The sequence below is a fragment of the Tinamus guttatus genome, unplaced genomic scaffold (genome assembly GCF_059628265.1).
Source record: "Tinamus guttatus ecotype Peru unplaced genomic scaffold, ASM5962826v1 Tinamus_guttatus_pri_ptg000030l, whole genome shotgun sequence".
Lineage (NCBI taxonomy): Eukaryota > Metazoa > Chordata > Aves > Tinamiformes > Tinamidae > Tinamus > Tinamus guttatus.
Genome location: NW_028288564.1, coordinates 2,211,602 through 2,238,849, shown reverse-complemented (window position 1 = coordinate 2,238,849; position 27,248 = coordinate 2,211,602). Strand labels below are relative to the sequence as shown.

The 27,248-nt window shown below is 39.8% G+C and overlaps 2 protein-coding genes across 7 annotated transcripts in view; both read right to left on the bottom strand.

Annotated features, from left to right (window-relative positions):
• The window catches only part of RGPD4 (RANBP2 like and GRIP domain containing 4), a 33,452-nt gene extending 22,850 nt beyond the window's left edge, over nucleotides 1-10,602 (bottom strand). For 2 of the 3 annotated variants that reach the window (XM_088530177.1, XM_088530165.1), the window contains exons 1-10: nucleotides 10,515-10,602; nucleotides 8,104-8,171; nucleotides 7,508-7,619; nucleotides 6,470-6,622; nucleotides 5,380-5,610; nucleotides 4,823-4,968; nucleotides 3,944-4,136; nucleotides 3,002-3,092; nucleotides 2,000-2,209; nucleotides 88-266 (exon numbers count right to left, since the gene is read on the bottom strand). In XM_088530177.1, the coding sequence (XP_088386303.1) occupies nucleotides 88-266; nucleotides 2,000-2,209; nucleotides 3,002-3,092; nucleotides 3,944-4,136; nucleotides 4,823-4,968; nucleotides 5,380-5,610; nucleotides 6,470-6,622; nucleotides 7,508-7,619; nucleotides 8,104-8,171; nucleotides 10,515-10,586 (1,455 nt within the window). In that variant the 5' untranslated portion in view covers nucleotides 10,587-10,602. Of the gene's footprint in view, nucleotides 1-87; nucleotides 267-1,999; nucleotides 2,210-3,001; nucleotides 3,150-3,943; nucleotides 4,137-4,822; nucleotides 4,969-5,379; nucleotides 5,611-6,469; nucleotides 6,623-7,507; nucleotides 7,620-8,103; nucleotides 8,172-10,514 lie in introns of those variants that run through there. The other variant, XM_088530171.1, reaches the window with a different exon arrangement.
• Nucleotides 10,603-13,004: 2,402 nt separating this feature from the next.
• Nucleotides 13,005-27,248, bottom strand: part of LIMS1 (LIM zinc finger domain containing 1) — a 69,111-nt gene continuing 54,867 nt past the window's right edge. For 2 of the 4 annotated variants that reach the window (XM_088530394.1, XM_010212055.2), the window contains exons 3-11: nucleotides 25,061-25,127; nucleotides 22,528-22,648; nucleotides 21,183-21,332; nucleotides 19,811-19,961; nucleotides 19,027-19,119; nucleotides 17,538-17,586; nucleotides 15,294-15,369; nucleotides 14,852-15,044; nucleotides 13,005-14,457 (exon numbers count right to left, since the gene is read on the bottom strand). In XM_088530394.1, coding sequence (XP_088386520.1) covers nucleotides 14,897-15,044; nucleotides 15,294-15,369; nucleotides 17,538-17,586; nucleotides 19,027-19,119; nucleotides 19,811-19,961; nucleotides 21,183-21,332; nucleotides 22,528-22,648; nucleotides 25,061-25,127 — 855 coding nt within the window. In that variant the 3' untranslated portion in view covers nucleotides 13,005-14,457; nucleotides 14,852-14,896. The remainder of the gene's footprint in view (nucleotides 14,458-14,851; nucleotides 15,045-15,293; nucleotides 15,370-17,537; nucleotides 17,587-19,026; nucleotides 19,120-19,810; nucleotides 19,962-21,182; nucleotides 21,333-22,527; nucleotides 22,649-25,060; nucleotides 25,128-27,248) is intronic. The other 2 variants (XM_088530399.1, XM_010212056.2) reach the window with 1 other exon arrangement.

Below are 27,248 nucleotides of genomic sequence, written 5' to 3'. Positions count from 1 at the left end.
TTTGTATAAACAAATTTATAGTATTGAATAAGGAAAAAGCTTGAACTGTATATTTAGCACATTTCACGACTTGGAAAGTTTCCTTACTTCAAGGTCCAACAGGCAAATTGATTCCGGAGCATTTGTCTCGAGTCTTGATGTTTCTTGGGGCAGGTGAAAGAGCTGCTTTAGCCATTTGCGTATTGCAGGCAACACTGACAGTGATTTCCATTGCAAGCCAAGCCAAACGAGGTGCTGGAGGCTACCACCATGCAGTCGAACAGCACCTATGGAAAAACAAAAGCCACAGGAAGTGAATATATGCATGGTAATAATTATTTGGTAATACACAAATATTCTTTGCAGTAGTAGTACTGTAGCAGCCACTTCATAGACTATATTTGTCCATGCAAGGAATGCCTACAGTCCCTAAAGTCTCTATTAAGGTGATTTGAAATTGTAACCTTCTGAGGTAACACTATGTGCAGGAACACTTCCATTTTCTAAGTTAGCAATGCTCCTAAGATCTATATCTGATAGCTCAAGTCAAATGTAACTTGGGTATTCAGATTAAGTTCCTCACTTTTTTGTTGTTCTGTTAAAACATATACACACAAAAATGCCACTGCACTTACCTTTACCCGGGTATAAAAAAAATAAACAGAGACTTGTACATATTACATACAAAATAACACAAATTCCTAGGCTATAGTAGTATAAACGTTATTCACATTTGCTAAACATTTATTTTCTCTTTTAAGAAAGAGCAGTGAGCCTTACTGCTGCATATCTACTCCTCTCCTAGATTTTGGACCTCTTAACTAGTTTAAAATAGATCCGCGTTTGTGTATTTCTGAAAACTGACAGCTAAGAGAAAGACTACTAGTACTCAAACCTTATTATACAGAAAATCCAAACAAGACCTCACCTTCAGCTATGCTTATAAGAGATATAAGAATTTCACCAGTTTACTACTCTCCACAGAGTTACCTTATATGGCCCAGATTACATGCAAAGATATACCTGCCTTCCAAATAACTTTTATTGGTGTACAAACAAAAAAAATAAGCAAGAAGCAGGGATTGGAAGGTTATCAGAACAGAGTAGAAGCTAGTGGGGAAAAAGGAAAAGGACAATCAATTGCTAAAAAAACAGGAATAATAATATTGCCTCTCTGCAAGAGCAAAAATGATTTTTGTTTTCTATTTCACCCTCATTTGAATTCGCAGCCCCACTGTGAAGAGCCTCTCTTCACAGCACAGTCTGCAGTCAGCCACCACCATTACAACTTCCTCTAAGATTACAATAACAAGGTACAGCCTGGACTGGATGCCTTTGGTTTTTAGTATATTTTTGATGAGAGGATGGAAGAAAGGTGACCTGGCAAGAAGTCCTAGGATTATGTGGCATTTTGTTTCAAGAGATTAAAAATGGTACCAACAAAGAATTTATATAAATCCCTGCTGTTCTAAATTAAAAAACAAGTGGTACTGTTAAATGGTACTGTTAAGCACAGAGACTAGCAAATTGAGTTTTAGCAAGCTATAGAATTTGGGCTAGCTTACATGAACTAACAAAACAGCCTGCACTAGAACAAGGCAGGCAAACACTCTCAGTTTAGGCAGACAAAGATATTTAATTGATTACTGAAAGTAGGAATATTAATCCTCATTTCTAGAAGACTAAAAACTCAAGTTTGCCAAATATCAAATAGTGTTCAGCTGAGTATCCAAGCCATCAGCCTCTTAGCTTCTGAAGAGATAACTCTCAGCTTTGCTTTCATTGCCACTGATCTGAGACTAATTAGTGAGTATTTTCAGTGAAAAATGTGAACATAATTAATTCTCTAAAATTTCAGAAAATACTGAAAAGAAATGCCTAAATAAGTTTCAAATCTTGCCTTGAAAGTTTAGAGCAACTTCAGACAAGTATTCATTTGTTGTTGCAATAGGAAGCATTTCTAGAACTTTTAGTACACAATGCTGTATTACATCGACTTTCAAAAAGTAACATTTCTTACCAATATCACATCTAGCAAGTTCCACTTGTTCTGGTTCTTGTGTGCTGACATTTCCAATATCATCTGTGCCAAGAAAAGATCTCTCCTTAGAGACTCCACCCTCAAAGAGGGCGTCAAACAGCGTAGATTGGCCACTCTTGTTTGCAAAAGATTCCACGACCTCTTTAAAAAAGTCTTGTTTGCCATGACTTAAGTTCAGCAGCATGTGACCTAGAAAGCAAGAATATAATTTTACATGAAGAATGGAGTGAACTTAAAGAGATTACTATTCGATACACCTGACCATTCTTGCTACTAAAGAGGGGAATCATGACTTCCCCTCATGAAACCCAACTGGTAAATTATATTGTGCCTGTAATTAGTTCCGTGTTTCAGCAGGTAGCCTTTCCAAGCATTTGGTGACACCAATCCCAAGCCATTTATAAATCCAGTTCTTCAGGAAAACACAGTTACTCTTTTTTCATTACTCTAGGGGCATTGCAACTATCTTCAGATATAAGTAGTTGTAATACAAGTAGAAGTCTTACCAGATGCCTGTCTGAAAGATTTGAACCTTTAGTGCAGAGCATTATTTTATGCAGGCCCCACAAAAGTGGGTATATAGAATAAAAGCTTTCTATATTTGGCAACTAAAATACAAGATTAATGAAAAAAGATTAAGGAAACAGAAATGACAGACAAATAGTAATAAGGTTCATTTACTATTTTGTCAGTATTTCTAGTCCTGAGTGTCAGCAGGCACAAGCTACTTCCAGTAGTTGAAGAGAGATAAAGTGTACTCAGAGAAAAAGAATACAACCTACTAGCACACTGAAAAGGAGAAAAACTCTCAGGTGTCAGGAGCACACTACTGTTTTCCAGTATAGATACAGTCATAATCTAGAAAATTTTACTGAAGTATTAACAGTACACTTCAAGACAGCGAATTTCTTCAACAAGATACTTAAAATACGTTTAGCTTTATTAACAGTTAAGAATTATTTTCAGTTTTTAATTTTTTACCAGAATGGCTTTTTCGATCACAGGCCAACATTTCCAGCATGTCTTGTCCAGTTTGCTCACCCTTTATTAGTTTTGATTTTGGTTTAGGAACCTGGTAAAATCAAGGGAGAACAACATTACTTCAGAAAAAAAAATGCTGTAGCTTTGTCACAGAAAAAGCAAATCATTCAAATTAAGTCTTAAAATGAAGAAACAAGTTTTTTTCTAACATAACAAAGATTCAGAGAAAAATACACCAATACATTCTCCAAGTATGTCATGTATCCCTGAAAAATCATGAGCTGATCAGTTACAGTTATTGCAAGTAAAATTAAGTTTGTACAAGAAAAACTAATGCCTATAATGCATGCAGTGGCATAAGAGGACAATCATTTTTATTTCATAAAGCAATGAACTAAGCCTCTCTCTCTTTTTTTTTTTTTTTTTTTTTTAAGTGCTGCTTACTGTCCACACAGTAAGTGCACAGAAACCATTCAATTTGTCCCCTTTCCTCCCTACAGCAATAAGCAAAATAACCAGTAGAGTTTTCAGATGTATGACAGAAGAGGGTATAGACAGCAAGAAACAGGTTTCTTAGCTTTTAAGAGTCTGATTACTTCTGATAAGAGCAATAGTTTAAGATAAACTCTTTACTTTATCCAAATCTTTTTGAATCTTTTACAAGTAGATCTTCAAAACTCGCCTGGACACCACCCTGTGCCATGTGCTCTAGGTGTCCCTGTTTGAGCAGGGGGGTTGAACTAGGTCATCTCTAGAGGTCCCTTCCAACCTTAACCATTCTGCGATTCTGTGATTGGGAGAGTGAAATGTATTGGGCAAGAAGGGCGTCTTTCCTTACAGAGAAAAAAGCACTTGTTCGCCTTAGGAATAAAAAAAAAAATTCAACATATGAAACACTTGCTCTGTATCATCTTGAGGCATAAACTACAAAAAATAATTTACCTGGAAAGCTATCAGGTAACACAGTGCTGCCAGTTCAGATACAACTCTCCACTGGGCCTCATTGTGTTGGGCCATTTTGAGCAGCAAAGTCCCTGCGTGCATGTAGAAGTGCCCCTTCATCTCCAGGAAGGTGAGAGACAACTCATCAATCCCATTCACATATGGTTTCACTGATTGAAGCACATGATCAAAACTAAAACATAAAGAAGACTCATTCTAAACAAAGTCCTAGTAAAAGCTGTCACAAATGTTTTAGTCCATAATATTTATTTAACTGTGAATCAAGCAAGTCCCTGAGTCAATGTCTACTGCCTCAACTGCTTAAAACATGAGTTGCTAACTATTATTATATTAATAAGTTGGACAATTGGCTCTCAAACTCCCTCAATTCATTTTTTCCCGATGAAAAGCATTCTCACTGAAAGTGGCTTGCCCTGCCCCCATTATACTGTCAAATAAAATGAAGAGTTTCACGTTTTTATCTTAGAATAGCATAAACAGGTCAAGGCTAGTACTTTTTTATTGTCCGAACAATATGAGATAGTTTATCGCTCAAGTCCAAAACAACATTCTTTTTCCCTTCTGAAGGAAAGTATATTTATATGCAAATTAAAATTAATTGACTCAGGATATAAATGAGTCATCTGCACAGTTGTGTACTGATTATTCAAACAAAATTTGCTTCTCAGTTAAAGGGTAACTTTGGGTTCAAGTCCATCAAGAACCATTCACAGTAATTAGCATAGAGTGTCTCCTCTCCCTTTCCTGAATGAGTGATGCAGTGAAATGCAAGTCTCATTTTGTGACAGCAAAACAATGCAACTCTAAACCAAAACCAATTTCATCTGCTCTCCCCCCTGCCCCAAAAAAATCAAATACCTTTCAAGTGATTCTTTACATTCTTGAACACCTTTAGAAGAAAGTGTCATTTTGACTAAGCTGGAATAGGCAAGCAGCAGATCTTTTTTGGTGGATCTCCAGTTAATTTTATCAGACTCTGAGTCTCGGATAGTTTCCAGATATTCCTGAAGGAGAAAGTTCAGAAGATACGAAATAGTCATCCTTTCATGAAGGCCAGGACAATACCTCTCCAAAACACACAGCAGCCACACAATCCAGTCTTCTAGTGAAATCTTAACCATGTTGTCCAGTAACAAAGCTCTAGGTGAAGAAACCATTTGCCTGAGCAATCCACTTTCTCATGGAACTGTTACATTTAACTCACCTGTTTAAAGTTAGAAACTCATTTGCTCTATAAAATTTAACCCTAAGAAGAAAATTCCAGTACAAAAAAAAGCATTTTGTAAATCTCTGCTGATTTCCACAAACTCGTATTTGGAGGAGTTAAGTCATTTGACCACCACTTTAGTGATACTAAGAGATACAACCCTACTAAAATATGGAAAACTATCGTAGGATAATAACTAATTAAGTACCTCAAGCGTCTTTACAACACAAGTACACCATTCCAAGCTTGATTGCAAAGGTATTTTCTTCTCTGCTTCCTGACAATGAAGCACGGCATCTCTGAATCTATTATTTGAACGGTAAAGCTCAACTAGTCTGATGTTTATGTAGACATCATCCGGTCTTGCATACAGTTCTGCCTGAATCAAGTCGAAAAGCTGATTCCATCCATCTTCGCCTTTACAATCCAATAACCGCTCCTATTATGCGGGAAAACAGCATGTAAATACTTCGTATCATGCGAATCTTTTCAGTAGTGTTAACAGTTTTCTTTTTCCTCCCCTTTGTAAAATAGTTTATCCAAACTAGCCTGGAAAGTTTTACATAAAGTTTGATAAATTAAAAAAAAAAAAAACACTCAAACATTTTTAAATAGAGGTGACTATAACAGAAAAATAAATCCCTAGAAGAGTTTTCCCTCTTACAAGTTGTGAGCAATGCTTGTGACACCATTTCCTTTGAAGGCAGTACACTCTACCAGAAGACTAACATGTTTAAAAATACAACCACATACACACACTTTAACATCTTAAGAAGGCTACTGCATAGCTCTACACGAAAACTAACTCATGTGCCAAGATGAGATTGTGTAACTCAGCATTTATAGAAGATGTGAGAATTATAGTATTTCCCAAACATACAGAAGTAGAGTCGATCACAAAGTTGGATTTAAAAAAAGGCATTGGTAAGCAAGAAAGTTAAGAGTTCATAGGCCTGCTATCTTCCTACCAACTGCATAAAAGATTGAGGATTTCTCATTTAGTCTTAATTTTTTAGATTTGAACACTAATACAATTTTCCTGTTCATTTATTTATTTAAAATAGGATTAACCTTAAAGACTTAAAAATTGTGTGAAAATATATGGCTTAAGTTTTCTGAAAAACTAAGAAAAAAAACACCAACCATAAAGAAAGTAAAATCTAATAAAGTTAATATTTAGGAATCCTAAAATAAACTAGTCAGTACGAAAGAGTTTAATGTGAGATGACACACAAAAAACTTTTGAGTCCAATTCTGAAATTTTTGTTAAGTCGCAGAGGTTAGAATTTGGCATTTACCTTCAATCTGTAAACGGCAGGACTTCCAGGGAAAAGTTTAGCAGCTCTCTCAACCCAGTATTTTGCTCTTCCATCAGTAATGTCATTACTGCACAGTAACTCCGCAATCTTCAGTACAAGATCTTTCTGTGTTGGATTCAACTCCACAGAACGCTATTTTTTTCCAAATATACACACACAGAAAAATAATAATAAAAAACATCTTTGATCTTGTAATAAAAACCATAATATAAAGCAGGAATTAAAGTTAACTCAGTACTCAAACAGAAACCCAGTTATTTGAATTAGTTATACCTGTTAGTATATACTTATAAAACACACTAAAAAGGGAAAAGACTACATTTCCAAATGTCACTGCTAGCTCAGAGCATACAGATACAAACTGCCAGATTTCAGAAGAACATAACAGAAAGGCAAAAGCCTGCTCTTCTCTGTCACCCACAAGCTGCTGCAGTTTGTGGGCTGCGGGAGCATGAAAATCTGTTGCCTGACACTATGTGGACACTTTTACATAAACAAAACTTAAATCAAAGTGCCTTAGGATTTCAGTAAGATGTGTTGGCAGAGAGACTTTCCAGCACATCCTCTACCTCCCACAAACTAGAACAAGGACATTTTTATTCATACTTTCATGTTTATATGCCTCTTTAATCAAAATTATTAGATTTAAAAAAAGAGAACACTATAGGTCTACAGTCTTCATTATTCCTGCTACCATCATAATCTGTTCTGGAGAACTCCATGAAGTGTCACATATCTTTACAGCAAAGAGCAACATATGATTTGGAAGATTTTAACAGCAGATTACTGAAAGAGCTGATACAGGACACAAAACAAAGAAGCAACGTGATACCATCTACTTCAGTAAATTAAGTGAATAATTCCCCCTGCTCCTCCTAAAGTACTGCACATTTCATAGTACACTTCCTCCAGCAATAGGCTTTTTACTGTGGGTAGTAATCTACCGGTGAAGATTAAAAACAAAAGCCCATTTATGAAGGCATAAATCAGGACAACAGGGGTCAGCATAGTACTTACCTTGTAACACCCAACAGCTTTTTCTATGTTATCCTCAGCTTCATAAAGTTGTCCAAGAAACCTGTGTGCTTTAGGATCTCTCTCCTGTACGTTTAGGTAGGTAGATACGTACCTACAGAGAAAAATCAGTAACCTTAATCAATTATAACTAAAATTAAAGATCATATGCCAAATAGGTACAGTCATAATCTAATCCGCTGCACAGGAAATATAACCATATTTTGTTCTTGGTTCCTCTCTGGATCTTAAAGGAAGGAACAAAAATACTACATTATTTTTACACATACATTTGCTATTTATTTCCAGCAAGTATTGTGCTTATTACAAAAAGCAGTAATTTACAGAAACTGTAGGAACTACACAGTACAACAGAATAAAAACCAAAAAGATGAGTTGTAGTGCCACATAGTTATTTTTCCTTTCAAAGTGCTATTTTACAAAGATTTACATGGCACCCAATACACACATTAACTACTGTCTCAAAACCACATGATATTGATCTTGATTTCTCTGGTCTACCTCATGCTCATTAAGCTCTTTTCTCTCACAAAGTGGTTACACAGTTTAGAAAACAGAACAACATACATCAATTTTACCTTTTAGCAAGTTCATATTCTTTTATTTCATAATACAGCTTTGCAAAAAAGAATCCTTTCATCGATTTCTAAAGATGGGAAAAGAAAAAGAAAAAAAAAAAGGATATGCATGTTTTAAATACACAGTACTTTAAAAACAATCAAATACGCAGACCTCCCCTTTCAGTAAGGCACAAAACTGCCTAAATGACTGAATTTAATAACTAGTCATCAGCTGCTCAAGTCCACTCCTCCTAGATGAAGTTCTCTGTTTTTTGGGGGTTTTTTGGTAGATGCAGAATTAAAATAAAAAGTAAGAGTCTTAGTCTGGTAGCCTTTGCCAGTTAACAGGAAAAATGAGTGAAAGAAAGCAACAAGCCCTTCTAGAGCTGCATTTCATAAAAACTTCTGACACGAAGTAGAGGAAGAATAGGATAAGCTACATTCATTTTTTTTTGCCACAATGTATCTTATTGCTAGTGAAGAAAAAAGATACTCACCAAGAGAGAACACTTGCCTTTTAGTTCTGCTCTAATATACTGTCACCAGAAACTACTGTTTAACTATGGATAGAAACTGTTTTTCCTCAACCAAGCCACTCATGGCCTTTGTGACAGCTCCTAAGGGTAAGGAATGTATTCCTGTAGATGCTCACCAGTGACGCTACAAGTCAGCATACACGACAGCAAACGGTGAGAAGTCTTTAAAGGTATTTTTGGAGGCACAGAACAAAGAAGGGAGGGGATAAAGGGAATTAAAAGGAGGGTGGAGAGGCAAGATACATGTGTACACATGCGTACACACCAGGCAAAAGGGGAAGTTCGCAGAATAGTGCGCAGCAGAAAGTCAAGGAAATGATGATCCAAAAAGTTGGAAAATGAAACCGATACCAGTGTAACATTTTACACACACTACACCCTGCCTTCAGCTCCTGGCAAGTTTCCACTGCCACAAAATCAGAAAGCTCTGTAACTATCTCACTAAAAGCATATGAATTATTCTCAAAATAACAGCAGGCTCCTATCACACTTGTATTTAAAAATTCAAATCAGAAAAAGTTTAATTTAACGCTTTGAGACATTTAAAGAGATTGAGTTATAGATCAACTTCCTACTTTCAGTAATTAAAAATAGATTATGGCAACTGCTTATGCAAGGATCTATTAGTATCTAGCTCTTCAGGGCTAGAGAACTGCTGACTTCATCACAAATAAAGACCAAGTAAAACAAAGTTTTCAGTACTTTAGCAACATGCTAGAATTCTAAAGTACAAGAACTTCACTTGATCTCTCGGTATCGGTTCAAAAGCACCTCTTGTTAAACAAAAATAGTAAAACTTCACCACAACGAAGAGGAGAGAAAAGCATTTTAGGAAGTGTAATAGAAATATTGAAGAGCATCTTTGATTTTAGCCAGGGCGAACTTGATGTTATCTGCTCTAAAGAGCAGCCAAGTCAAATGAATAGTCGCATGACAACTTTGTTGATCCTGGGAAAGGTAGAAATGTTACACACAGACCCTACTCTGTGTAGTTACCTGATCTCAGAGGACCTCTGCAGACCATCTACTGCAGCTTCCCTGCTTAAAACAGGATCAAATAGAGTAGGCTGCTCTGGGCCTTTTCCAGTCAGGTTTTGAATATATCCAAACATGGAGACTCCATAACTTCTGGCAGCTTCTTCCAGTACTTGACAATCGTCACCATACAAATAGTTCTTTCTTATGTTTAAATGAAATTTCCTGTATCTGGGTTTGTGTCCAATGGTGAGCATGGCTTCATTCATGATATACAGGACACCTCTAAATATTTTCAGGTTTGCAATAAAACAACTCAGAAGGACAAAACTGCTTGCTCTTCTAAATCTTTCAGGATTAAATAGCTTTCATGAATTGCATCAGCCTGCTTACTATTCTGATCTGTACACTATTTTCTAGATTTGATAGAAAAGTAACCAATCATGTGGAGCTCTTTAACCTTCTTTCCAAATACTAGATGGAAGTTGAGTTATATTTTTTCAGTTGTTTTCTAAATACTACTATTTCAAAGAAATGGTCACACAAAGAGAAACACTAGTCACAAAATACATAAAAGGAAACTAAAAGTCTAGGAACATGTGCTTCTCCCTTTACTTCTACTCTCTGCAAAGGCAAAATCTGATCTCTTAGGGAAAGGAGGAATTCTGTATGCTCCAACGCTTGTTGAAGTCTTTTTAACGCCACACTGGGGCTCGCCGGTCGCAGAGAGCAGCGCCCAGCTCCAGCAAAGCGGCCGGGGCTTGGGGAAAGCCCCTGCAGAGAGGGACCCCACGCTCCTCCTCCCAGCAGCTGCCCTGACTCCCCTGGGCTTGGAGCAAACACCGAGGGCCCGCGGGGAAGGCGGCCAGGCCGGGCCAGGCCGGGCCGGGCGGCCTCCCCCGCTCCCCGCGCACTCACCTCTCGCGGCGAGGACGCCGCGGCCTGCAGCGACGCCACATACCGCTCCACGTCGGCCTTGCTGCGCCTCATGATGGCGCCGCTTCGCCCGCCGCCACCACCGCCACCCGGAGAGGGAAGGCGGGAGCGAGAGGAAGGAGGAAGGGGCGCAACGGCCGCGACACCCTCCGCGCCCGCCGCCTCCGCCGGCCACTGCGCAAGCGCCAGCGCGCGGGGCACGGGGGGGAGGTGCTGCGCATGCGCAGCGCCGCCGGCGGCCGTTGGGGCCTGGCGCGGCGCCCTGCGCCTGTGGCGCAGTTGTGCGTGGGGTGGCGAGTGACGGGGGCGGCCGGGACCGCTGGAAATTACCGCTTGATCGCTTATTTATCACTTCTTCTTTGTCGCTGTTGTTACGCGAGCATCATGAGTGACCGTACGGCCATTACGCTTTCTCGAGGGATGGTCACGTAGGTGGGAAACAGACTTTTTATTGACCTAAACTGTGTCTGGTGACTCATGCGCAGCTACAAGTTTAACCCACGCGCGTCAGCTTTACTGCCGAGATCCGGCGCTCAGGGAAAAGAGGTTTCCAAATGCCCCCCCAGCTACAGTGAGAACCCCTTTTTTTTTTTTTTTTCCTGGGGACTTCAGCTGTGGAGACCAGCAGCATCAGTATAACACCCTGAGTTACCTTCTCCCTTCCCACACAGCACTCCCCACCCGCTTTTTTTACTTTTTGTGTATATATATATATATATATGTATGCATATATATGTACTTGCTCCATGCATGCGATTCTGTACGCAGAGCAAGGCCCCAACAGCGTGACACTGGTCTCTGTCTCTGTCGCCCCCCTGCCCAGTGGAGGTGGCAGCCTGAGTTGTCCCCAGCGTGGCTGCTGTACCAGAGCGGGAGCTCAGCACAGGTGCTGACCCTGCAGCCATGACTGCTCGGCTCTGCCACCACCTAGGGCGCCTCAGAGCTGGAGCAAAGCACAGGGCTTGCCGCTGCCGGAGGCAGGCTCACCTTCTTCCCCCCTACAGCTACATCCATTTGCCTTTTTAAATTGTGCTCCACTGTTATGTGTGGGCTTCAACAGGACTTCTCTTGTCCATGCACGATCCATCCCACACAGCAGAAACGGTGAAAATCTTTTAAGGTGTTCACTCCCAAATCCCAGTTCATGACCTTCTTTGAGAGTAGGGATTGTGGGTAGGAAAACAATAATAAACTCAGCACCTTTCAGGAAAGAATTTACAGCTATGTGAAGTATTTATAATACTGACAGGCCAGGAAGTGAGCTTCAATACCAGACCTGTCATTGTCCAGGCTGCTTAATTGCTAGCTCGCTCCTTGGCATTGTTTTTAATTAATCATCTTCGTGGTAATGTGCAGAGGGATGATTCAATGATAAGTCATTCAAAAAAGCATTCCCAAAGAGCGGCGTGAAGCTGAAGAACCCTCCATTCGAGACAGGAATCCAGCAATAATCATAAAAATACTTCACCATGAGTATGTTTAAGTAATGGCACATACTGCCCACAGAGGCTTCTGCAATCTGCTTTCTTGGAGATGCTCCAAACTTGACAAGAGCAGCTTGAGTATTGACCCCACTTTGAAGTTAGCCCTGCTTTGAGGTAACTTTTTCATGATATTTATCATCAGCCTTTGAACCCTCAAGTATCCCTGGACACTCTTAATGCTGCATCGTGGGGTCTGAGTCTGGAGGAGAATCATGGCTGCATGGTGCAAACATGGCCAGGCCGTCCTGGAGAGACACAACACCAAGCAATGTGGATGCAAGTTCATACCATTTGTTCTCAGGATTAGGGATGGTTCCCAAACTCTTTTTGAGCAGTAAAGCCGCTCAAAAAAGACATAGGTTGAGGGAAAAGGGTAAAAGTACTGAAAAAGTCAGCATAACATTAAAAAAAAAACAAGAACTGAATTACAATTTAAGTGGAGCATTGCTGAATATACCAAATCCATGACATAGCCTACCAGTCCAACACTGTTATTATGTTGTCTGTTCAAACATTTTTGGGAACTTGCGGCTTTCTCTAATCTTGAACACAGTAAGTACTGCAGTAGCAGTAACTACTGAACTGCATTGCATTCAGTAACTCTGCTGAAAAAGAAATACTCAGAAGTGCTCTATCTAGTGCTAAGCTGGAAATCTGAAATGACAATTATATTACAGTGAAAACAGGAGAGAGAAAAACATGATAGGAAGGTTTATATTTTAAACCTGGACAATTTGTTTCATCTGAGAAAACTTAGAAACTGTGTCTATACAGAAAACAGACAAAAATCTATTATTTACAAAATAAACCACTGTTTCTTTCATAAACCTAAAAACTGAATTAAAGTGGGATGCACTGGGAACAGCACATCTCCTTTAAATCAGAATAGTAAGTATTTAAACAGTCACACCTAAAGCATAGGGAACAAAGGGAGACTGGTTGCCTTCTCACAGATATCAAGCACTCATTTCAGAGAGATGATAACAAGTTACAATAACATAGCCTTTATTGATGACATTGGAAAGCAGGTGTTTGAAACCAGCTGTTTTTTCATAAACAGGAAAGGAAAATTTAATTGCTATGATGTAACTACATAAAATCAATTTAAGTCACTAATATAAGAAAAACATGTTTGCATACTTGACGATGTAGTATCATCAAAATTCTTAAGCAATTGTTTTTTGTTTTGTTTTTATATAAGGAGGATTTGCAAACACAGAAGTCAATAGTATAAAATGGTTAATGTTATAAGGAAGTCTGTTAATCTATGACCTTAGTCCTTGACAATGGCTAAAGAAACAGATCCCAGCAGGATCAAACCACATATATTTACACTCACTAGTGTAAAAGTAATATTGCCACTTAATTGAAATACGCATTTTCAATACTCTTCTAAAAATTAACAAAGCCTAGAAGCTAAATTTTAACCGCGGGTGTTCACATTTGAAACACGGTATTTCTTGAATCCTATTTAATTAAGGCAAAGCATGTTATCTTTTGAAAATACCTGGTATATAATTTCTGCATAAAAATATGAAATAAAAATAAAGCTGTATATATATATTTAATGGAACATTATTATCTATGGTCCAGCAGAATAAGGCACAAAAAGTAAATAAAATGCAAAAGTGTATATGGAAGTTAACAAGGTATTCTATATAGAATATAGCAAAATTCAAGTAGTTTTGAATGCTCATTTCTTGCAGTAGGAATACATATTTAATATAGGTATTTCATGCTAAGCCTGATGTAGAATGATTCATCATATAAGCATAATCTACTAAAGGGAGGGAATTTCTGCAGTGACTGCGTTTAGAAATCTGTCATTTTTCAAGGTGTTTGAAGACTTGTTGGTAGGACGGTTTGGACTAGAACCTATCAGTGGATTTCTCCATGAAAGAAGGCAACTTAATTTCTTGTCCAAGTCACTCAAAGGCCTGTGTGCATGCTCAGTCTGTACATTTACACTTTCAGTTATATAAATGACTCTACATGTACATGAAGTTGGACGCATTTACACAGTGTATTTTTTGCGGTATTCACAAGCAAATTTTACCTCTACATAGAATTCCATAAAGACGACTGTGTGCAGTGCATCTATTCAGCTGCATTAGCAGGGTGAAAATACTTTCAGGTGAATTGATATGTAGTTTATTCTATTAGTATGATTTATGTATCCACAAATCTCAAGGGATTTGAAGATACTTGGATTTGATAATTAAAAGGCATGCATCATCACTTGTTGTCTGATCAGAGTCTCAAAGCAGAAAAAAAATCCCTCAAGTAACATATAAAATAATTTTATAAAGGAATGGGAGAGCAGTCTTCACTTTCTTCCTACAGTCTCAGCTAGTTTCTTCAGTCTTTTCTTCAGTTCTAGAGGAAATTTCTCATAGCATTTCTTGCAGACAGGCTTCATATCAAACTCAACGAATTTATTCCTAAAATGACAAACAGGCAAAAAACAATCAGACAAAGTCTTAGTGGCAGAGATTCTGAAAATAAATAGTCAAATTAACACTCACAGACAAAAAAAATACAACTGCAATTTATACATACACGTAAGAAGTTACTTTCACAAAGTTATACATTGTGGACAGTAATTAAATTACTCTGTGGTGGGAGATACTTTTTTCTTTAACTCAAGTGCTCTCATTTATGAGTTGTGTCATTTAAAAAACTGTTCAGACTGAATTTTAGAGTACAACAGGCTAAACATGAGAATTGAAATAACAAATTAAGATTTCAGGTTATATGGAAATAGGTATTTTAGTTTTGATTGTCATAAACACATGCAAAAAAAACCTTAAAAGTAAAAGCATCCTTATCACTGACCAAAGAAGAAAAGAGCAGAGGTGATGGCGGGAAGGAAAGAAAAGTTTACAAACAGATTGGCTTTTTCTTTTTCTGCTTATCTTTATCCTTTGCTTCACGTTCCCGTTTGGCAAGTCGTCGCTTAAATTCATCTGGCATTTTCTCGTAACAGTGTTTGCAGACAGGTTTTAGATCAATTTCAACAAACTTATCCCTTTAAAGTTAAACATAGGAAAAATAAAGGACGAAAGAGAAAAGCATAAGATTAACTGAAGGAAGAACTGAGCAGAATGCTGAGAGATGTATATTAGTAAATGGAGCTAGAAAAAGAAACATGCGCGTTTTTTCTCAAATGTTTTACGGTATGAAAACCAAACAAACTAGTTAAACTATAGCAACATCTACACTTCAAAGATGACCACTGACAAGTTTTGCAGGCATTGCATGTATCTGATAAACTTACTTGAGTGTTAACTTAGTGTTGCAAGTTGAACAAGCAAAACAGTTCACACACCAGGCCTTATTCAGAGCAGACACAACTAGGACAAGGGGAAAAAAGAAATCGTTACCATTTTGGAAAACAGAAGTATGCAAAACTAAGCACATGTGTTCATGAGACATGAAGAACTATCATCTGATTCTCTTACCAAATCTTAAGGAACTACAACAGAAATTAGGCAACAGTTGGAAGGCCCATGTGGAGGTAACGTAGGGGCCTGTGTACAAGTGATAAAAGCTGCCTCGGAGGGTCCATGCACATGCGTTGGCCAGCAGTGCCAGTTTAAGATATTCCTGACCCCTGCTACTTGCTTCCATCTGATATCATAGCATGACCTTAAGCAACTGCTTTGCGAGGCCAAGTGGTAAACTTGAACTGAAAACCAATACAGCAAAGAGGTGTTCATGTTTCCTTTCTGTTTCATTTCTTGGATCCTTTTCAGACTGCTGTGCCTTAAAGTGAGTTGTGTTTGCCCAGCTGAAAAATGTGATGTGATGTAGAAGCAGCAGTCAGGACAGAACTGGTAAAACAGCACTACCCATTAAAAAAAAAAAAAGGGAGGGGGGATATAATGGGATAAATTGCTTCATAATATGCTCAAGACAACCTTGGACAAGATTTTATCTCTACTTTGGAGCCAAACTAAACATTTTTCTCTTTGTTCTGCATCTCTGTTCCACATTTCTGTTTGTCCTCTCTCTCCTGCAATAGACCTTCCAACTTTTCCCTGCCAAAATTTGCTCCTCCTTAATCTAAATTAGAGGATGCAAGAGTATGGTTTTCTCTTAAAATGCAACGTCATCAACAGCAAGCAAAACCAGAACCTTGTCGTGCAGAGCTCTTCCCACTTTTACTACTGCTGCACTGCCAGAGAAGCACGGTTTGTCTACAGTTGACATTTAAAACAGTTATATCAGTGCTCGCCAAAGTAACACTAGTCAAATGGAGGTTTTCACTCCCTGGAGATCTCTGTAATAATCACAGACATTCTCCTGAAAACCTGCTACTGCAAATGTTTGCTCCACCACAAAGAGAGGCAAAGAACAATATAGGATATTCACCATTTAAGACAGCAGGATTTTGTTCAAATTTGCATTCAGAAAACAAAAATTACACTGAAAAAATAAATGACTCATTATGTTCTGTTCAGGTTGGCGACTAGAGAAGTACAATAGAGGAGTCAGATCATACGTTGTAACAGTAGAGACAAGGGTATCAGCTTATCAAACAAGGCTGAATTTAGTCATTCACCTCAGTTTCCAGTTCTGCTCATTTTAGTGGGATTTTAATGAAAAGCAGGATGATATTTCCTCCGAAGAGTGTTCTAGTTCTGCAGGTATAGTCTAGTCCAGAAAATGTAGCTCTCACCCTATACTTACATGACTATGCACTAGATGATGTCTCTTTTTACACACCGGAGGCTTCCTCCCACTTGCTAAGGGCTTTGGCTTAGGTGAGGCTAATACTGGCATATGGTATTTACTTCAGGTAGGTGTAACTAGTTACATAATAACTTTGCATTATTTCAGGTATAATTATCTGCTCTTGGATCCTTTTTTTGGGGACTATTGGACCATTTTATCATTGGCAGCTATCAAAAAACCAAACTGAAACAAAACAAAATCTTGAAAAACTTAAAACATTTGCTTCCATCTAATGAGCTGCTGTCTTTACAGGATACCTCTTTCCACATATAACTGGTTTGTCACAGTTTGAGCAGCCTAGACTTTCAAAACACAGCTGTGTACGACAAACAGGCAAAGATCTCCAGGAACCAAACTGAACTCATGCAAACTAGAAATCATGGAAACACAAAAATCCTGTAGGGTGCCACTCATGCCTTTTGATACCTAAATCCCTTTTTATTCCAGCTTGGATCATGTTACCTAAATCTGTGTGAGATGCTCACTCTCAACATTAGGCATGTTCTTGGTTAAAGTTAGTGGGGCAGGAGCCACCTCTGTGCATCTCCTACAACCCCTGGCCCTTGCTTTTTACTAAGGGGTCTCCAGGTGAGCAGGGTTTTCTTCTGCCACCGAGTGACCTTCTAGCATCATGGGGCACTGTAAGGTACCATTCAGTCCCTGGGTAATCAGATCTGATCTGAGTTCTGATAAGGCAGGTTGATATTTCAGTGACAACACTGGGTATTAAACAGGGACTTTCCCACTTTGAAAATAAGCATTGAGAAAACAAACAAGCACTTACCGTCTCCTTCGATCACCCGATTGCAGTGGAAACACACATCACCAAACAGCTGAAGAGGAAGAAGTTAGGGATTTTTAATTGGATGGTTTTATCCACGGTGGTTTCTCAAACTAACAAAATTACTACATTTCAGCTAATGTGAACAATACCTTTCCTGTTTGTTTCAGTAAAATGAAGAGAATGTTGGTAACACTCGTTCGGTTTTCAAATCATCTCTTACATCATCTTGCTACAAACAAATCTTTACAATATTAAAGATGGAAATATTTGTTTACATCTGTTTGACCCTCCCTAAATGAGATTTTGTCTTAACATTCCTCTAATCCTTAACATTTGAAATATTTCATTTGGAGTCATACATAAAATATTAGTACTCAGCCAGTTTAGCATTTGGATTTACATGCATGACTAGAGAAACATATTGCTGTTTCTGGTGAGTACATTAGGGAAATGATCATTTTTATTTTTCTGAATAAAAGAAACTTTAAGACAGATTTATTTTTCCCTGACACTTAACATTTGACCACAGTGTTACGGTCCAGGAAGAGCCTGTATGTTCATAATTTCATGTACTTTTTCTACCTGTAATAGTTGACCTACTAAAAGACGTCTGTTCTACATACAGTTCTTCTCTGTTGCCAAGTTCTTGCTCCACCATGACTGCAACACCATTATTAGTAATGTCATTATGGCATTTATTATCTACAGGTACGCCACCAACATTTCAGTCACCTGCCCTTGGTCACTGACAAATCAAAAATCCGTCTGTAATGAGTAGATGCCTTACAACTCCCAAGTGTAATCCCTCCTCTTGCATTTGCAAGCTAAGCAGTGTGCCTGACACCTTGCAGGCGGCTTCTAAATAATAATAATAAAAAGATGCATGTGTGTGTATATATATATAAAAACAGTGCTACTGCACTACGCAATTACAATTAAGGGCGTCTAGAATGAGATGGTAACATTGCTTATGACTCGTATTTAAACGAAAGCGGTCACTAGGTGGTGTCCTCTGACAAATGAATTCAGCGTTGGCAGTCTTCGGGGAACGCTCGAACACACGGCCCAGCATATTTTAGCATAAAGTCATCCTAGAGTAACAGCTGTAAGGAAAACGAGCTACTCGCTAAGGCCTAGAGCTATAGCACAGCTACTGAGTGACAAATCTGCTTTAGATTATTGGGGAAGACTGGGGAAGATTAGCTACTTTGATCTTGCAGACATGAAAAACTCGTAATAGCTCTACGGAAGTAACCTTAGAGAACAACTAGATAGATACTCATTACCCTGGCCAGCCTTTGGCAGGCTTTTTTTTCACATGTGCAGAGAGAAACCTTTATAAATTAACTGTAATAGAACATCTACTGATTTTCAGTACACCCACAGATGACTGTAGGAAAACAGGAGGTTTTCATGACTTGTCATCTCAAAATAACAAAACAGAACCACAAGTTTACCAGCGATACATTTTTAAAATATGCAACCTTACCTGATTGTAGTGAGTTTCACAATAGGCCAAGCCTTTCCTCTCATAGTGACGATGACCCAGGAATGGCTTTTCACATTTTGCACAAACAAAATGCTACAGAGAAAATTGTACAAATATTTTTTTGTATTAGTTGGAAGCAATGATGTTTTTATTCTGTACATTGAACCAATCAACTCAATAATGCATATCATTAAAAACTAGTGATTGAGTCGCACCATCTCGGAAAGAAGAAATAATACTCTGTTTTGTTTCTATACCTAGAGCTGCAATATAATGTTCCTTTTAATGTTTTCAATATTGTAATCCAAAAGTTAAAAAAAAACCAAGGGATTCTGGTACGACTTTAAATAATTTACATTACCACAGTTTCCTGAAGAAAGCATTTGCTAGAGAAGATTTTCAAAACAACCAAAGGAATATGGCTGTGCATCTTCCTAACTTAAACAGAATACGTGGAACTAAATCTCCTACAGGGCCTTGAAATGTAATCTAGTACATGGCCACGAACCTCTCTCATGAAGAGCTTAAACATATTTATGTGGCAGGCGACCATGCAAAATAGAATAGTATCATGATGGCTGCTAGTTAAGGGGTTCCCACAGAACATTGCTGCCTTTCTGGGAACCGCTTTGCACTGCAGCATCTCCTTCTATAATGATCTCATGTTGGTTATTAACTATTTCTGCAGAATTTCCTCATCTTTTCACTGAAACTGCTCAGCAAAGTTCCAGAACTAATGTTCACGTTTACATTTGTGAAAGACAATAAATGATCCATCGTCTACCTCCACATGCCACTGCTTGCCCATGGCATTCACCACGCGTCCTTCGATTGGCCTTCTGCACGCTCCACAGATGGGGACACCCATTTTGTCATGGCAGGGCAAACAATACAGCTCTCCCTTCAACTCACGAGCATCGGCAGTCAGCTCCTTCCTGTGCAAGAGGTAGTGAATTGAGGGGATGAATAAAGGAACCAAACAATCGCATCCCACGAGTGTTGCTGGGGGAAGGTTGAATTTTTAAGCATTTACTGCAGAAGCTCTGTTTATGCTACAATAACTGATTTAAGTAGCAGCATCAAATTCAATAACTGTCATTTACAAGATGGATTTCACAGTAAACTCGGAAAGGCCTGCTAAGCAAGGTGTGCTAACTCTCTTTGGAAAATACATAGTGAGATACTGTCATTCTGTATTCTGGTTATGTGATGCAAATGTGTTTGAAAGCTGTAGAAATGCTTGGCTTGCATTTGAGCCTTATTACCACCAGTTTATTTTCGATTTACATAAATATAATTGAAAGTAAAATGGACTCTTCTACATTTAGGTACATTTTCCCTGTTGTATCAAGTTTCAGGGAAAGAAAAACAAGCAGACACATGGGACAGTTATGCTTGTTCTTTCACAGGCACAGGACTGCATACACTCCGCTTTTTAATAGTTTACATAATTGGAACACCAAGACTGGCTAAACGTTAAAAGGGGCTGCAATCACTAATGCTCTCAATGGGTTGCCCCTGGCACCAGTCACAGCATGTTCCTCAAAAAAGCCTTTGCTGCAGCATTGAAACAAAAAGCTTCCTTTGCACCAGAAACAGGCAACCAATACATGTGTGTTATGTCCTGCAGTGCATCTTCACCTGCGCCTCAGCGCGGGTCGTAGAAACGTACAGCCACATAATTTGCATTTGCAAACACCAGTGAAGTGAAATGAGAGAAAACTTCCAACAGAAAGGTAGGCTTCAATAGGAAACAACAAGGTTTGCCTACAACTTCGCTAAAAAGAAGTAACATAAGCAAAACAGAAACTCAGAGAAAGAAGATCACTTTTTTTTTCTTTTCCTTTCATAGCAGAAAAATCAGTTTTCATTTTGCTGCTGCAGAAACCATTACCTGTGCCCAGCGTTCACCCCTTGTAAGACGCCCTTTTCCTGCACAACCCCTCACGGCTCCCCGCGAGGCCCAGGCCCCTCGCAGCACCAGCTGTGAGAGCCCAGAGCGCCGCTGCATCGCCCTGGGAGGAACAACCCGATGGGCAGCCCTGCCTCGCCTGGCTGCGAGCCCTGCACATGCCCCGGGCGAGCGCTTTAACAGGCAGGGGGATGGCCTAAAGGACAGCGGCGCTTTCCCCTTTGCCTTTGCAGAATTCGCTCACCCGCAGTTTGCACAGTTGAAGTGATCGGGGTGATATGGATCGTTTTTGAATATGAGCGGCTGTTCGTCGATAATGGCATGGCACTTCTGGCAAATGTACTTCCCGAGGCCTCTGGCTTTCTCCCGGTTGTGGCAAGGACGGCAGAGATGTCTAAAATAGCATAAAAAGAAAAAATAAATATTGCTACAAGGCGATGCAGTGCAAATTACAAACCAAACATCAACTAGAACCCCATTTCCATCAGGCTTGCTTTCTAGGAAAAAAAAAATCTTAAAAGCAATGTGTCTGTTAGGCAAGCCAAACTCAAAAGAGGGAAAGCTATCATTTTTTTTTCTGTAATCACAGAGGAATGATTTCTTCAGCTCATTTGGATCTACGCTGTGCTGAAACATAGAAGGCAAAGTTTGCTATAGATTGTCACTACTAAATGTTTTACTCTGAAAATCTCAAAAATTTAGATGGGAAGTTGGATAACGACACAGGTCTTAATTCTCTAAATAACTGCATACATACCATTAAATATACAACGTCAGTGGCCTTATAATCCACTTGAAAACTATTCTTGTGATCACAGTTGGTAAAAATATCCTACCATGTGAAGGATGTCACTGAGCTTTAGGCAATTATTAAAAAATGAGATGTTAAACCAGACTAAAATTGGAAACCCAAGTTGAACAAACAATCTAAGAACTGATAAAAAGACAATACTCCTGCATCTGAAGGAGGAGTGTGCCTCACTAACGTAGAGTCGTTTTATTTTTAAGTGTGTAAGAAAACTTTAACAAGAAAAATTTTAAAGGCACTGACTGCGATAGTGCACTTGACTCTGAAGAAACACAGCCTGAATTTCAAGGTTGTAGTAGATAACTATGCATACAAACTAGTGAAGTGTTTATTTAGGTATCTAATCACTACAGTGCCTGTGACTTGAAAACATCAGTTACTGGAACTGTAGCAGAAAAATATGATCGTCCACTTGAGAAAACAAAAAAAAAGGGATGGGCTGGACTTGCCTGCCTCCCTCTCAGCACTTTCAGAATGTTTTCCCTCTTATTCTATATCACAGTGTACCCTGCTGGCTCCAGAATGGCACCAGCTAGACACACACCTTTGGTGAGAAATCAGGTGATGAAGTAGATACATAAACTACCAATATCATAAATGTTTATGAAATATTCATTCTTAATATTTACATTTCAGTTTCGTGATGCCCTCTTAAGACTTCCAGCAAAAAGCACTTCAGTCACTTTATGTCAGCTGGAAAGCTTCAGGAACCTTAACCTCTGATTCCCATCTCTCAGTTCATGATATTCATCACCAGTATAGAAGGAAAGTGAAGATCTACCTGCCAGCGTTCTTGACAAATCCAATATCTGCCAATACTTGTTGGCAGATATCACAGCAGAAGCATTCTGGATGCCAACTATTGTTCATAGCTTTAATAACACGACCAATAATGAACTCACCTGTAAGAAACACAACATCAGGATGTAAAAGTTAAAAAGAAAACCACAGTTGAACCACTGCAAAAACATTATCATCCCCTCCTCACCTAAAACCCTCCTCCTCATCTGGTGGGATGTGTTGCTGCCGATACTACAGCTCTGGTTCTAGACTCTGGGATATGGTTTCAGTTGTTCCTTTGGTATGGAACAAAAGCGAATGTCCTCACCGAATCACAACCTTCTGTTCTTTATATTTCATTCCTTCTACATACACTTCACTTTCTCTAAGCTTCATGATTTTCAGTCCCTCTCCTGTTTTAATTTATCTGATCTCCAACTCTTAGGAAATACATGGAGTTCCTCATATAATATGACTTCCTCTTCTCCTACCCATTTTTTCATCTTTCTTTCACAGAAAGGCAATTTTCAATTGTGTCTTTTACATATTTTTACTATGCTAGGGTCTGGAAACCAAGATTTGAAGGGGCTCTGCACTCCCTGTGCAACTGTGCTCAGCTTGGGTGGCTGCAAATAAACCAAGGAGTCCAACTAAGTCTGGAGAATGGATTTATGGACTTAGGAGTCCTGTCCTGTGAGACATTAGGAAATCAGCATGAAAACTACAGTTATGCCTGCACAGGGTGACTGTACTGCATTGGAGAGCAGCCATGGCTGCTACATATGTGATTTAATCCTCTCTGCACGAGCATTTGGGTGAAGGCTCCCGAGCGCTGCCAAAGCTCTGTCAGAGTGTGCTGGGAGCTCCGGCTCCTAGTGCTGAGGTGGCCTCGGCCCTGGCCCTGCAGGCCCTGCAGATCAGGCAGATGTCGAAGGGCAGCGATCGGGCAGGTGACATGCAAATGACATGAACGTACTCAGTACTCAGCTCGGGCCTGAGTCACACTCTCCAGCTAATTCGCTTACCCTGACTCCGTTTGTTGGAGTGAGTCAATAAAAAAAAAAAAAAAAAGAGGTTTTAACAGAGCTAGTGCTCTAAGGAAGCAGGGCAAGAGCTGCAGAGGCTGTTCCAGCTGAGGGGCCAAGCCAGCTGAGCAAGAATAACCCGAGATACGTCGCGGCACTCCTCCCTGCTCGCCCCGGCCAGGGCACTTACCGTGCCCAGCAAGAACTGGGTTAGGCTCCTGCAGAGAAACCGCTGGGTCCCCTCACCTGGCTCACCAAAGCGGGTACCAGTGTTAGGGGGCATGAGCGGACATGGCTGCATGTGGAGGGGGAGCCCCCCCCAGGGCTTGGCTTTTTGAGGGGCTGGTTAGGAGGTTTCCCAGACCTCCTGACAGGACTCCTGACAGAATGAGTTTGCATTCAGGGGAGTGAATGCAAAAAGGGAAGCCCTGGCATAAGGGAAAAACATGGGACAGAGGAAGGGGACCCTGCGGAGTGAATGGAAGAGTATATGGATCCCTCAGACATGGAAAGCAACTGGTCTGTGAGGAAAAAAAAAAAAAAAGTGAAAACCCTGGCTTGTCAAATACTTTCAGTTTGCTGATAAATTGCCCCAACCTCTTTCTGCTTCTACCCTGTTTGTTCAAAGTTACAGCTTCCAATTCAAAGGTCCAGAGCATCTGCTTCCCTCTTTCTCAATATTAACCCCTCCCTTTGCGCAGGGGAAAGGCTTTACTAAGAAAGACAGGTGAAAGTCACAGCAGACTTGTCAAGGTGTCACAGAAAAACAGAGCTTCAAAACTGGTTTAAGCAATAATAAAATAATGACGTCTCAGCCCTGCCCACGAAAGATGTGTCACACACGGGGAGCACCGTGGGGAGAAAAAAAAAGAAAGGAAAACAACAATAAAAGGACAACAAGCTTGGAAATGATTATGGTGTAGGAGATGATACAAGCATTTACATGAAAAGTGGCAAATAAAACGCTGCCCTCAGTGTCATGCAAGGGAAGCATCACAAGTTGAAGCCTCACAGGAATGTGTTTCAAAAAGACTGAATCATCAGATGATTATAAGACTAGATGGTAAAGACTGGCCTAGCTTCTTGGACAGGACAATTTGGATGAGTTACAATAGTCAAAACAGGTGACAAAGACTGGCTAGAGGGTTCCAGCTGCAGTTGCATGAGAAAGGCCATACGTAAGTGCATGCCTGTATGCGGGTAGGTTTTATCCTGTTAATAACCACGAGGCCATGAACAGCCTATTCACTGGATCACTGAATCAACAGCTAAGCTACTCACTCAAATCATACAAGTTTTTTTTTTTTCTAATCCTATTGTTTGATAACCTTTAGCAAAAGCCGCTCCCAAATTTCCCTAAAGTCCAGCTCATTCTGGAAGCTCCAACGCCTGCCGGACAGGGCCGCTTCCAGGGAAGAGGGACAAGGGCTGCAAACCCTTCCCCAGCCGTGCATGTTGGCGTCCCACCCGCGGTCAGTATGAAGCATTTCACCTTGGGGTGACACTTACCGCACTGATGGCAGCAAGGGGCAAACAGCATTTGAAAATCATGTTCGCAGTATTTCCTCCCTTCAAACTGCAAATGGAAAACAAGCCAAGATTTAGAGATAAGGAACATGCCCTTAACATAAATACTGCAACGTACCAGCTTGTTTCCAGATGCAACTGGGCAGTAGAAGATAAGAGGTTGCACGGAAAGCAGACAATGTGCTAGAAAAACAGGCATTAAATTCACCCACCTTAATTCAGCTGCTAGCTAGCATGTAGAGTTAATAAAACTCTATTACTTTAATACTGCTGAGAGCATAGAGCAGTTTTCTGTGTCACCCATTTACAACACAACAGATGTTTACATTTTGACAGGCTGCTGAAAAGTTGATGCGACTAACTGAATGCTGGGCAGGAAATTGGCTTACAGAAACCTTTCTGAGGGGGAAGCATTTTCCCTGAACCCATTTGATCTTTTCCCCATTCTACATTTCCTGTAAAAATGGCCCGGTACCCGGGAGGAAATAAGCACAGGAGGAAGAAGAATACCCTGGGACAGATATCTTTGCAGTTTATCTTTGCAGCCGCAGAGCCAAAACATGAAGGGAAATAATGCTTTTCCTTCATGATGTTTATCTGAGGAAATTTTAAGGGACAAAATTCACTAAATCAGTGTGATGAAACACAGAAGCTGATCTTGAGGGATGTAGATTTGGATCTGACTTTAAGTAAAGCTTAGAAAAGTTCAGTTGTAGTTCAAGCTCATGCAGAAAAAAAATAAAAAGCATGTGGGAAAAAGCAGGTTCAAATAAATTCTGCAGCACTGCATTAGCAGCTTAGCTGAAGAATATGTAAAAACATGTAGACAAGTATGTCTTGAAATGAAGGGAAATGTTTAGATACCTTCAGGCACCTCATTACCAGACAGAAATGCCAAGTAGCATGTTAAAACCAGAAACACAGTATTAGGCATGCTATAAAATGTTTGGATTTGGATGTCTCAGATTAAAACACTGGGAAAAGGGAGATGGCAGGAAGCCCCCACTCCTTTTTTTTTTCCTGGATTTAACACAAAACAAAGCAAACTGCATAAAATATTACCTGCAAAAGAAGTTTTGGTGTATGGACAGAAAATACAGTAATATGCTTCCAGGTTAGCTGTTTTATACCACAAAACCCCAGGGGTGAAATGCAGTACAGGTTTAGTAATTATTGGTACAATATACAGAGCAATCGGCAAGGTGGCGATTTAATGAAACAGCCCACGAGTCACTGGAAACTTGGGATCCAAAACTTAGTTCTTGTGCTCAACCTGGATCATGCCTGCTAGGAACAGAAAAACACGTGTTCTGTACAGAAGCTTCCAGAAGTATAGGTTAAAAAAAGTTATTAAGTGTTTTTCACGAGTAATAATCTAAAACAGATGACATTTTTAACTGGAGCTTTTTACTTAATTGAAAGACAGAGCAATATTACTGTCTCGGAGGAAAACTAAAAACTTTTGGTAGAGTGAGAATTGTATTTGCTTCCTGCCAAACAATCTCGCAAAATGGAAAAAAACAGAAAGCTTCCTATTTTGTGTAAGCAGGTGGTGCCATGGAAGATGCATGGATTTGCTTGGGTTTCAGAGCCAGAGTTGGTCTGCGCAGACCAAACAGGTTTTGCGTCAGGGTTTGCGTCAGGCAGGTAGAGTAGGTTACTATTAAGTCTTGTTTATATTTTCAACCTTTTTGGGTTTGTTTATGCTGCACCTTGTGGATGACCTAGCAGTCCATCAATCACAGAAAATCACAAACTCCAGGAGCAAATCCCACAGCATGTATTTTAAGATCAAGATCATTTGACTGCTGGAGGCCCCCAAATCAAATATTTCTGCACATGACATTCCCCCTCGACACAGTCACAGAAGGGTTGAGGTTGGAAGGGACCTCTAGAGATCGTCTAGTCCAACCCCCCTGTTCAAGCAGGGACTCCTGCTTGACATCCAGGTTTCTACTAATTTAGTGGAAAGCCGGATACAAAAATAAGGCCCTTCCTCTAAAACGGGCTTTGCTAGAAAGCGAAGAAAACACGGCAGGTACGACTTGATGCAGAGGCACCACCGCCTGTGAGCTGCTGCTTTCAGGACCGTACCGCCTCGCACGGATTTCTGCCGGCATTCGGGACTACGTTCCCCCGTGCCCCGCGGAAGCAGGCGGTGCTGCTGCTC